Source organism: Jaculus jaculus, chromosome 6, assembly GCF_020740685.1.
Source record: "Jaculus jaculus isolate mJacJac1 chromosome 6, mJacJac1.mat.Y.cur, whole genome shotgun sequence".
Classification (NCBI taxonomy): domain Eukaryota; kingdom Metazoa; phylum Chordata; class Mammalia; order Rodentia; family Dipodidae; genus Jaculus; species Jaculus jaculus.
In genome coordinates this window covers 115,310,652-115,323,429 of record NC_059107.1, presented here as the reverse complement: position 1 = coordinate 115,323,429, position 12,778 = coordinate 115,310,652, and the positions used below count along the sequence as shown (strand labels likewise).

Here is a 12,778-nt window from a genome sequence, read left to right as displayed (position 1 = left end):
GAGTGTGACTGTCGCAGCAGCCAGAGGAGAGAGTTGCAGCATGAAGCTTCAGTGTGGAGGGATTTTTTTTTAAGGAGGGATTTTTAATATAGACTTAGATTATGTCATTTAGGGGGTTCTCGTGTGACTTTTCTTGGGGAGACATGAACAAATGTCTTTAACCCCAGTTTGTGCATCAGTGAAAGACTAAAGAAACAATACCACGCATATCTAACTTGGTAAGTCAATGAATTTACTGCAGTCACTTACAGGAGCGTGGGTGAGACGGTTACTTAGGACCTGGGTGATTCAAAGAAGGCTGCATCACCAAAAAGAAAAGAAAAAAAGTGTGATGACTCATGGACACTGTACTCCTTGAGTCCTCTTGCCCAATTTGTAGGCAGCTCCACCAGAATCTCCTCGTCTCCAACAGTGATTTGCTACTTATGTGACCTTAAGAATCTTGAAAGCTCATAAGTTTTATTAGCTTCCTTAGTCTTATGAGCCTCCTATCTATCTCCAAAAAGAAATTTTTTGATTTGAAGGAAAGTTATACAAGATTAGCTACCAAGAAACCACCCAAATATTTTCTTCTGAGATTTAGAAAATGGGAATATCCTAAGAGACACAGGGGTAGAAGAAGGAATCACAGTTTACAAACCATTTATTCCAAAGGTGAGACTAACTACAAATATTTCAAGAAACTTTGAGGACTTCGTCTTAAACAAGGAATTTAAATCTGCCAATTCTGGAACATAGCACTCTACTAACATGTATTACTTGAAGCAAATGAATTAATGAAGCTAAACCTATGAAATACTGTATATTAGACATTAGGTTTGAGAAATACTGTTGAGTATATGCGAAAAAATTCATCAAAACATTTTCCTTTCTTTTCTTTCTTTCCTCCTCTTCTTCCTCCTCTTTCTTCTCCTTTTTGTTGATGTAGGGTCTCACTGTAGCCCAGGCTGACCTGGAATTCACTATGTAGTCTCAAACTGGCCTCAAACTCACAATGATCCTCCTACCTCTGCCTCCTGAGTACTGGGATTAAAGGCATGTGCCACCACGCCCGGCCTTCAAACCATTTTCCATTTGAAGGAGTTGGTAAGAGTAATCAGCAAATAGAAAGAATAATGGCCACCAACTACTGTGAACTTTGTACCAGTTGGTCATTTCCACTTATTTGCTAACCTTTGCTGACTGAAAGGCAAGAAGTCTTCATGGAGCTCATATTCCTGTGTTGGAGGCAGCAGGGAAAGTTACAATAAAGTGTAGGTGTGGTGTCTGATGTCATCCCAGAATATCCTCTTCTTCCAATAAGAATCTAGTCCCTGCTTGGTTATGCACCTGTAGCTTCTATTTCATTCTAATCCTATGTCCTTAAGTTCCTCCTAGCTTTCAGAAACCACTATTCCTTCACCCAAAGCAATAATTCAAATGCATCTCACAGGTAGAGCTGAGCTGTAATTATAAGCTCTGACCAGCAGAGGGCACCAGCAGCTCAATGAAATTCACCAGGTAGTCCAGTGTCCATTCAAGGGTGTGTGTGTGTACTGCTGCTTTCAACAATAAAAATAAAATAAAAATTATTAAAAGATCAATTAAATATTTCAGCAACAAAATAAGGAAATCATCCCAAAATCTGAGTTTTAGGTTGAAGGAGGAAGAAAGTACAAATTATTATCCTTGAAGTATCCCTGTGAGATGGAACTTTTGGCCTGTTTTTCTCTGTGTGTGTGTGTGTGTGTGTGTGTGTGTGTGTTTGTGTGTGTTTCTAGTGTATGCATGTGTGTATGTAGTTGTACACACCTCGTGCGCATGTCTGTGGATTCCAGAGAAAGACATGAGGCGTCTTCTGCCTTATTTCTCTGAGTGAGTCTTGCACTGAACCTGGAGCTCCTCCGTTTTTCAGTTAGAATGGCTGGCTAGGGAGTTCCAGCACTCCTCTGGTCTCCACACCATTCAGGGCTGTGTTTTAGTTTAGTTTAGGATGCTGGGGCTCAAAAACTCTTACCCACTGAGTCCTTTTCTCAGTGCTAACTACAAATATTTTGAGAAACTTTGAGGGTTTATACTCAAACAAGGAATTTAAGTCAACATTTAGATTCTCAAGTCTTACAGTCTCTCCTAATAATATATGATGTTAACAGCTAAAAAGAAGGTAAATAAGGCCAGGCATGGTTACACATGCCTTTAATCCTAGGGAGACAGGAGTAGGAAGACTGCCATAAGTTTGATGCCACCCTGAGATGACATAGTGAAGTCCAGGTCAGCCTGGTCTAGTGTTGCAGTCAATTTCACATTGCTGGTAGAAATCACCCAGCCAAGAGCAGCTTGTGGGAAAAAAGATGTTTATTTTGGTTTACAGGCTTGAGAGAGAAGCTCCATGATGGCAGGGAAAACAATGGCATGAGCAGAGAGTGGATATCACCCCCTGGCCAACATAAGGTGGACAAAAGCAATAGGAGAGTGTGCCAAACACTGACATGGGAAACTGGCTATAACACCCATAAGCCCACTCCCAACAATACACTCCTTCCTGGAGGCTTGAATTTCCAGTTGCCATCAGCTGGGAAACCTAGCATCCAGAACACCTAAGTTTATGGGGAACACCTGAATCAAACCACCACAGCTCGTGAGACACTACCTCGGGAAAAGAAGGAGGAGGAGGAGAAGAGAAGGTGGTAAATATGGGATGGAGAGATGGCTTAGCAGTTAGGCGCTTGCCTCCAAAACCTAAGGACCCATATTTGACTTTCCTGATCCCATATAAGCCAGACACACAAAGGTGAGGCAAGCACAAGGTCTCACATGCCCAATAGGTGGCACACTCGTCTGGAGTTCAAGTGCAGTGGCTGTGGCCCTGTTGCGCCCCAGTTCTCTCTCTCTCAAAAAAAAAAAAAAAAGGGTAAATAAAGGTATCAAATTGTTGTTTGGAGCCAGGCGATACACCTTTAATCCCAGCACTTGGGAGGCAAAGACTATGAGAATCACTGTGAGTTCAAGCCTAGCCTGAGACTTCATATTGAATTCCCTACCTTGAAAAACCAAAAAAGAAAAATAATGTTGCTTGATTATAAATGTATCATTTTTATTGGATTTTATAAATTGTATTTTGAAATAATCAGGACCATATCTGGAAGTGTTTGACAATAGATTGTCAAATGATTGACAACGGGAAATGCAGATTAGCAATGTATAAATTACTTAAAGTTTCAGTTCAGAATGCCCTTTGTATGCTTGAGTCAGTGTGTAGTATGCTCATTTTGGTAGTTCTATGAAATTGGAAAGTCTTTTTTTTGTTTTGTTTTTTTGGGGGGTAGAGTCTCACTGACTGACCTGGCACTCACTCTGTAGGCCCAGGCTGGCCCTGAACTCACACTGATCCTCCTATAGCTGCCTCCTAAGTGCTGGGATTAAAAGTGTGTGTCACCCACCACACCTGTCTGAAGTTGGAAATTCTAAGGTTTGTCTACTTCAACTCAGCCTGAATTACTATAATTTTCCATTTTCTTGAGAAATAAATCAGTATAGAGAATGTAAAAGCCTTTTAGCAGAGATATGGCTTGTCCTAGTGAAATGATTTGGTCAAGAATCCTTAGAGATTTTTTAAAAGATTTTATTTTTATTTATTTATTTATTAGAGATGGGGGAGGGGAGAGTGAGACTGAGCACACCAGGGCTTCTAGCCACTGCAAATGAACTCCAGATGCATGTGCCATCATGTGCACCTGGCTACGTGGGACCTGGAGAATTGAACCTGGGTCCTTAGTCTTCACAGGCAAGTGCCTTAGCCACTAAGCCATTTCTCCAGCCCCCTTAAAGATTTTTTTAAAAGTATTATTTATTTGCAAAAAGAGGACAGAGAAAGGGAAAGAATGAGAGAAGGAATGGCCATGTGTGATGATGCATGCCTTTAATGTTAGCACTTGGGAGGCAGACATATTTCAATTGTAGCCTGTAACTACAGAGTTAGTATCAGGCCAGCCTGGCCTAGAGTGAGACCCTACCTCAAAAAAAAAACAACAGAAAAAGAGAGAGAAGGAATGGGCATACCAGGGCCTCCTGCCACTACAAATGAACTACAGATGCATGTGCCACTTTGTGCATCTGGCTTTATGTGGGTACTGAGGATTCGAACCCTGGCCATCAGGTTTTGCAAGCAAGCTCCTCTAACCACGGAGCAATCTCTCCAGCTCCTTATAGGAAACTTTGATGTTGGTGTTAACATTGTGAAGCTTTTGCATGACTGTGATAGAATGAGGAATTCATAAGTACAAGTAAGTCATGCCTGTTCAACACCACTTGTGCAAGTGTTTTCTTTTATTGGCTATTCATTCCTACTTGGAAAAGGTCTGGGTTGAAGTCTTACCATTCTTCTGTGCTGCAGGGATGGCTTAGCGACTAAGGCACTTGCCTGCAAAGCCAAAGGACCCACGTTAAATTCCCCAGGACCCACGTAAGCCAAATGCACAAGGGGGTGCATGAGTCTAGAGTTTGTCTGCAGTGGCAGGAAGCCCTGGTGTGCCCATTCTATGTCTCTGTCTCTCTCTCCTTCTCCCTCTCTCTCTCTGACTCTAAAAAATAAAAAAAATAAAAATAAAAAGATTGACAAGGCGAGCATGGTGGCACGTGCCTTTAATCCCAGCACTTAGGAGGCAGAGGTAGGAGGATTGCCATGAGTTTGAGACCACCCTGAGATTACATAGTGAATTGCAGGTCAGCCTGGGCTAGACAGCAAGACCCTACCTTGAAAAACCAAAACAAACATAAAAAGGTTGACAAGCCAAGAGTGATGTTGGTGCACACTTTTAGTCCTAGCACTCAGAAAACTGAAGTAGGAAGATCACCATTAATTAATTAGTTCAAAGCCAGCTACAGCCACAGAGTGAGTTCCAGATCAGCCTTGAATAGAGTTGTTACCCTACTTGGAAAAACAAACAAAAACAATAAAAAAAAGATGGACTGCTCCTGAAGAACAACACCTGAAGTTATCCTTTGGCCTCCATGCACTTGCACATATATGTACACATAAACTTGCACACACATGAAAACATGCACACACAATATCTTTAGTGCATCAATAAATTGAAAGCCAGGTAATGGGTATTTTATTTGCTGCCACTTTTTCAGTCAGTCAAATTAACATCAAACCTTAAATGCACAGGCTTCATGAGCTACATTCTTTATTTAAATTTTTTTGGGGAGAGGTTCCGCCGTGAGGGTTGAGACTTTGCGGCCCGAGGGATCCCGGCCGAGGGGGCGCAGGGATCTGCACGAGGTAGGTCGCGGCTAAGCCGCGCAGGCCCGAGCAGGATGTTGTACGTGCTCCCGCATCTGCACGATGGCTGGCAGGTAGACCAGGCCATTCTTTCCGAGGAGGACCGCGTGGTCGTCATTCGGTTCGGCCACGACTGGGACCCCACCTGCATGAAGATGGACGAGGTTCTGTACAGCATCGCTGAAAATAAATGGAAGATAGTGGGAGATCTTCCTCATCTGTTATGAGCCCTGTTTGGATATCCCAGCTGTTTTAAAGCAAACGTTGGTGTGTTGGTGTGGCTTGTGCTCCGTGGCATCCTCTCTGGTTCTCTGCAGTCTGACAGGCTTCCCTCCCGCCGCTGCCATGAACATCCGCTGCGCTCGGCCCGAAGACCTGATGAACATGCAGCACTGCAACCTCCTCTACCTCCCCGAGAACTACCAGATGAAGTACTATTTCTACCACGGCCTCTCGTGGCCCCAGCTCTCCTACATAGCTGAGGACGAGGACGGCAAGATCGTGGGCTGTCCTGGCCAAAATGGAGGAGGACCCTGATGATGTCCCGCACGGACATATCACCTCCCTGGCTGTGAAACGCTCACACCAGCGCCTTGGTTTGGCCCAGAAGCTGGTGGACCAGGCCTCACGGGCCATGACTGAGAACTTTAGCGCCAAATATGTGTCCCTGCATGTCAGGAAGAGCAACTGAGCAGCATCGCACCTTTATTCTAATACCCTCAACTTCCAGGCCCATTAAGTGGAACCCAAATACTCTGCAGATGTGGAAGATGCGTATGCCATGAAGCGGGATCTCTCCCAGATGGCGGATGAGCTGAGACGGCAGCAGGTGCTGAAGAAGGGCAAGCACGTGGTTCTGGGCTCCGGGGACAACCAGGAGACTCAGGAGAGCCTAGCTGGCAGTGATCGTGGGGGTGACAGCAAAGACGGTGCTGATGCCCAGGACAGCTCAGAAGACTTGGCCTTCACCTCCTAGAGCCTGCTTGAGCATCACAGGTCACTGTTACTCAGGCACTGAGGTCTTCTCTACAGCATCTCTCAGCTCTGAAGTCTTCTCACAGTGACCTGAATTGCTTCTCAGTTTGGACTCAGCACCCACTTTCACAGAGCCTACTGTGGTCATGAAGGAATGCCTGGACACAGCTTGCTGGGCATGAGCCAAGGATTCTTGAGGGCTACCCTGAGAGAACCTTCCTTGGCCTCCTCATCCCATGATACCACTGTGTTCTGTTGGCACATGTCTGACTTTGGACAGTGGTTGTCCCGCAGGGGTCTCCTAGAATGCCAAACAGAAGGCAGGGAGGGACAGCTCTTAAAGCTACCCATCTTTCAGGTTTTGCCTTTATCTAACTGAGTTTTTCATCAGGATGATCATGTCCCCTTCCTTGTTTCTTGTTTTTTTCTTTTCTTTCTGAAAACTCCCTATGTCCTGTGCTATTCTTTCTTCTGGAGGTATTTTTCCCTTTCCAAGTAGAAGGTGATAAAAATGTAGGCTTATACTGTATGTGCAAAATATGTAGATTTTAAGAAAAAAGACATACAGTAGTTAACTTGATCTATAATAAAAAGATAAATGCAGCCGGGTGTGGTGGCGCACGCCTTTAATCCCAGCACTCGGGAGGCAGAGGTAGGAGGATCGCCGTGAGTTCAAGGCCACCCTGAGACTACAGAGTTAATTCCAGGTCAGCCTGGACCAGAGTGAGACCCTACCTCGAAAAACCAAAAAAAAAAAAAAAAAAAAAAAGATAAATGCAAAAAAAAATTTTTTTATTTATTTACTTGAGAGTGACAGACAGAGAGAAAAAGAGGCAGAGGTAGAGAGAGAGAGAGAGAGAGAGACAGAGAGACAGAGAGAGAGAGAGAGGGAGAGAGAGAATGGGCACACCAGGGCCTCCAGCCACTGCAAACAAACTCCAGACGTGTGTGCCCCCTTGTGCATCTGGCTAATGTGGGTCCTGGGAAATACAGCCTCAAACAGGGGTCCTTAGGCTTTGCAGGCAAGTGCTTAACCACTAAGCCATCTCTCCAGCCCTACATTCTTTATTTTAACCTATTTTAATAAGTTTTATATTTAAATTTTACATTATTTTAATAAGAAGGAGGTTAAATTTTGCTAAAACTCCAGTCATTCTTCTCTTCTCCAATAGCACCCCTTAGGATAGTTGGTGGGGTTAAAAGGAGAATTAGCAAATTTGCCTTCTTTATGGCCTTGTAAAAAAAAATCCCCCAGTGTGGTTTTCATTAAGAAAACAACTTTTTTTTTTTTTTATTTTATTTTTTTTTTTTTTTAATTTTATTTATTTATTTATTTGAGAGCAGCAGACACAGAGAGAAAGACAGATAGAGGGAGAGAGAGAGAATGGGCGCGCCAGGGCTTCCAGCCTCTGCAAACGAACTCCAGACGCATGCGCCCCCTTGTGCATCTGGCTAACGTGGGACCTGGGGAACCGAGCCTTGAACCGGGGTCCTTAGGCTTCACAGGCAAGCACTTAACCGCTAAGCCATCTCTCCAGCCCAAGAAAACAACTTTTGACTCTGGGTCTGGCAGCATCAGTAGCAGTTTTACTGCCTGCATGCTCGAGAGCTTCTTGGAAGGGAACTTTCATCACCCACTTTCAGACACAACTCAGTAAACTCAAGAACATCAGGGACTGCTGCAAAAGAATCAGTTTGACTATTAAATCAAAGCGAATCTTCTGCTTTCATGCTTGAAGAAATTAACTACACCAGGTCTCTCTCCTTCCCCAGCTGCAAACAAACAGAAAACAACTGAATATGGGGTCTCTGAAGGAAGTTCAGCTCAAGTGCAACCAAAGTGAGCTTTCCATCCAGGGGTAATTTCTCACCACCCTGATGGAACTGAAGATCAGATGAGGGAGACTGAAGCCTGGGAGTTCCAGACAGCTAAAATCTGTGGGAAGACAAACTGAAGGAAAGAAGCTGGAAAAGGAACTCACAGAATGTGCACATATCGGAGGAGCTCCCTTCCTTAAGATGTTTGAAACTAAACCCTAATCTCCTTGAGTGAAGGGCAAAATTCCTGAAGCTGGGCACAGAACAAGTGCCGCCCCCCCCCCCAAAAAAAAAAACCACTCACACAGGGAGTGGTGGCACACATCTTTAATCCCAGCACTGAGGAGGCTGAGGTAGGAGGATCTCTGTGAGTTCAAGGCCATCCTGAGACTAATTCCAGGTCAGCATGGGCTACAGAGAGACCCTATGTCCAAAAAAAAAAAAAAAAGAAAGAAAGAAAGAAAGAAAGAAAGAAAGGAAAAGCACACTCACAAAAAAGCTGCAAAGCACAAATAAAATACAAAAAGACCTCACAAAAGCTAGGGAATAATCAAATTGTACTAGACAGAGTGAAGAGACCTCATTGAATAAATGGGTCATTTGATTGCTTAGTAATTAAGGCACTTCCTTGTGAAGCCTAGGGAGCCAGGTTCAACTCCCCAATACCTACAGATAAGCCAGATGCACAAGGTGGTACATGTGTCTGGAGTTGGTATGCAGTGGCTGGAGAGCCTGGTATGCCCATTCTCTCTCTGTCTTTCTTTCTCATCTGCTTCTCTCTCAAATAAATAAATAAAAAATAAAATTACAATAAATCCTGGCAAAGCTGTGGGGAAAGAGGAACCCACTGCTGGTGAGAGTGCAAATTGTATAACCACTATGGAAATCAGTATGGAGACGCCTGAAAAAGATGAAAACAGATCTAACATTTGATCCAGCTATACCACTACCGGGCATTTATTTACCCTAAAGACGTCACTCTTTATTAGGGTTGGGTTGTCCCCCACCCCAAGTTAGCTGTTGGCCAGAGAGACCCATTAAGTCTCCAAAACAATGTAGGCCATTGCCAAAACACTTACTTGCCTTCCAGAGCTAAAAGGTCAGACCTATTGCTGAAAACACCACAGGCTGCAGTCACAGGACACCAGAATACCATGCTGGAATGGAAAGGGTAGCTCCCTCCTGGCTAGTCCTCAAAAAGCAGGAGAGCTCTATGGGAGCCGCTGGGGGACAATAGTCACCAACAGCATGAATAAGCAGGTGACCCTGCAGACTACAAAATCAACCAGCCAGCAAAGAAGCACATTTGTGCAATAATGGCACACAGCCTCTGCAGGTAACCACCTACTCTCTGACTGGACACGAGGACTGCTCATTGGGAGAGAACTTATATCCAGTAATGGAAATCCCATGGTCAGAGAAGTCAGACTTCAGAGAAAAGCCCCCACTGCTCTCTGGAGAAGAGTGAGCTCTTATAGATTTGCATATCCCTCTTAACCCAAGCATCTCTCACTTTTAGTTGGAGAATCTGCTTTATTTTACAGATGGCAGAGAAAATGGAGAACTAAGATCCATTGATAAGACAAGAAGATAGCCAGCTGCTCACCATGAGATGCACCACCTCTGCCACATCTGCCAGGGCCCAGGAGAAATTGCAGAGGAATCTGTGACATAAATGCTGCTCTTACTGCTTTCCAGCACTATGAGTGGCTTGCTAGGAGGAAGCTAGTTTTTCCATTTTGGTTTCAGCATGATATTCTGATGTCCTGTGACTGCAGCCAGGGGTATCTTCAGCAATAGGGTCTTACCTTTTAGCTCTGGCAAGTAATCAAGTGTTTTGGCAATGGCCTGCATTGTTTGCAAATCTCATGTGTATCTCTAGCCAACAGTTTACTGTGGGGAGCAACCCAATTCTGGGTCTGAGAATGTACTGACCATCATTTTAAATTTAAGCTTTTTCTACCTTTTGTCCAGACTGTCCCTCCCCCCACTTTATTAGTGATTATATTTTGTAGAATGCTAGCCAGGAGGGTTTCTATGGAGCTGATTTCATGATGTCTTAACTTTTATGTAATTCCCTTCCCACCCTCCCTATCCCCTACCCACCTAAGCTCTCCCCACCTCCAATGTTCTCTCTCTCCTCTAACCTGTCAGTAACTCCTCCTCTCCTTTTCCCTGGTTCTTTTTCTTTCTATTTTATTTTATTTTGGTTTCTTGAGGTAGGGTCTCACCCTAGCTCAGGCTGACTTGGAATTCATTCTGTAGTCTCAGACTGGCCTCGAAAGCCTTTTCTTTTAAAGGAGAAAAATGGGATAATCAATGAAATAAAGTCTTTTCTGTTTAGATATTTTATACCCAACTTTCTCTGGAAATTTTCAGTGAAACAACCAAACTAAGTTTCACAAGCTCCCCACTCCATGCTTTTCCAGTGAAGACTGTACATATCTGTAAGACCTATTTCTCCCCCAAATTACAAGAGGGTTTTAAGAACAAATGAGAAACATTATCACCCAGAGTAACTTTTTCCCTTGAAATAACATTCATGAAGACGAACTATATAGGGGAAAAAAGGTTTAGTGGAGGATAAGAGCAGGTAATGGGGGGAGAAAAACAAGTATCACATTTTCTCACATGTGGAATTATGTTTAGTAAATTTATGTGTATGCATATGATCTGAAATAGAAGAAGTAGTTGGGGCGAAAGGAGCCAGAAGAAGGGGGAGGAGGACAAGGGAGTGCATACAATAGCAAAGGAAATACAAGCAAAGTATGATGATACACAAAGTATGAAAATGTCATGATGAAGCCCATTATTTGTACATCAACTTAAAAATAACAGATTACAGGTTTAGGAGTTAAGGTGTTTGCCTTCAAGGCCTAAGGACTTAAGTTCGATTTCCCAGTACCCACGTAAGTCAGATGCACAAGGGGGCACATGCGTCTGGAGTTTGTTTGCAGTGGTTGAAAGCCCTGATGTGCCCATTCTCTCTCTCTCAAATAAGTAAATAAATGAAATATACTTAAAAACATAACAGATTATAAAGGTATAACAATTCATTAATTTGGTCCTTAATTTTTTTTTTTTTTTCTTTTTCAAGGCAGGTCTCTCTCTAGCCCCAGCTGGCTTGGAATTCACTATGTAGTCTCAGGCTGGCCTTGACCTCACAAGGATCTTTCTACCTCAGCCTCTCAAGTGCTGGGATTAAAGGCATGTGCCACCATGCCCAGCTAACTTTTGTTTTCAATTAACAAACAAAATTAGGTACCTTTTAACATGAATTTCTTTACATAAATACAACATGATATAATATAAAATATATAATACAACATATGATTAATATATGTGATACATTATATAATTAAGTTTAATTTATAGAAGTTTAAAGTTTCAGTTTTTCACTGGTGCTCCAAAGTTGGGGTTGTTTGCCCATAATCTCCACTGAATGTAGTTCTCTTTGACAGCAAATGAGATTCAGATGTAACAGAAAGCATTGAATGGCCTTCAGATTTTCAAAAGTAAACTGGAAAATGACACACTGTTTTCATAGTAGTCTCTGATACAGCAAAGCTGAAGATTCCCAGCTGATAGCCAATGTTAAATTAATACCACAACATATATTTATCACCATTTTTCAATTTTTGCTAAAATCTGAAACCATTTTAGCCATGTAGTGTGGCACACATCTTTAATCCCAGCATTTGGGAGGCAGAGGTATGAGGATTGCTGTGAGTTAGAGGCCAACCTGAGACTACACAGTTTATTTCAGGTCAGCATGGGCTTGAGTGAGACCCTACCTCAAAAAAACAAAACAACAAAAAACTCAACATTTTGCTATAGTACCATCAACAAACCGCTATATTTCCCCAAATCAACAGATACAGCTTCAGAAATATTTTTAGTGGCCAAGTACATGGATCATAAAAACAGCACAGCTATGGCTATATTTATCTTATTTTATTTATTTATTCATTTTATTTATGAGAGAGAGAGAGAGAATGGGCATGCCAGAGCCTTCAGCTACTGCAAATGAACTCCAGCTGCTTGCGCCACCTTGTACATTTGGCTTATGTGGTCCTGGAGATTCAAACTGGGTCCTTTGGCTTTGTAAGCAAGTGCCTTAACCGCTAAGCCATCTCTCCAGCACCATAGTTCTATTTTTTTATTTAAAAATATTTTATTTGTTTATTTGCTAGCAGAGAAAAAGAGAGAGTGAATGAATCGGTTCGCCACACCTCCAGCCACTGCAAACCAGATTCATGCACTATTTTGTGCATCTGACTTTAGGTGGGTCATGGGGAATTAAACTCTGGTCATTAGGCTTTGCAGGCAAGTGCCTTAACCACTGAGTCATTTCTTTAGCCCCACAACCATAGTTTTGAAAACCGTATTTTGAAGGTAAGCAAGGCTGTTTTCTTCATTCCCACTAAGAGATTAATCTTAACTAACAGCAACAAAGAATAAACTGATTTTTGTTTGGTTGCTTTTTCAAGGTAGGATTTCATTGTAGCCCAAGCTGACCTGGAATTCACTGAGTCTCAGGGTGGCCTCAAACTCACAGTGATCCTCTTACATCTGCCTCCCAAGTGCTGGGATTAAAGGCGTGCGCCACCATGCCCAGCTGAATATAGGGTTTTGCAGTATACTAGGCAAACAAGAGTTCTGCTACAGAGCTATAACCCCAACCCTAATTCTGATTTAAGACTGCAGAAGTAGATTTAGTTG

At 42.9% G+C, this 12,778-nt stretch overlaps 1 protein-coding gene and 1 pseudogene across 1 annotated transcript; both read left to right on the top strand.

Annotated features, from left to right (window-relative positions):
- The first annotated feature begins 5,218 nt into the window (after positions 1-5,218).
- LOC101613666 (thioredoxin-like protein 4A) lies at positions 5,219-5,500 on the top strand. The gene has a single exon (XM_004650107.2). It carries the CDS (start codon positions 5,299-5,301, stop codon positions 5,488-5,490), a length of 192 nt encoding a protein of 63 aa, XP_004650164.1. The 5' UTR covers positions 5,219-5,298; the 3' UTR covers positions 5,491-5,500.
- A 95-nt stretch (positions 5,501-5,595) lies between these two features.
- Positions 5,596-6,176, top strand: LOC123461648 (annotated as a pseudogene).
- The last annotated feature ends 6,602 nt before the right edge of the window (positions 6,177-12,778 follow it).

Coding starts and splice junctions, on each gene's coding strand:
- LOC101613666 (XM_004650107.2), top strand. CDS start 5,299: ATGTTGTACGTGCTCCCGCATCTGCACGATGGCTGGCAGGTAGACCAG.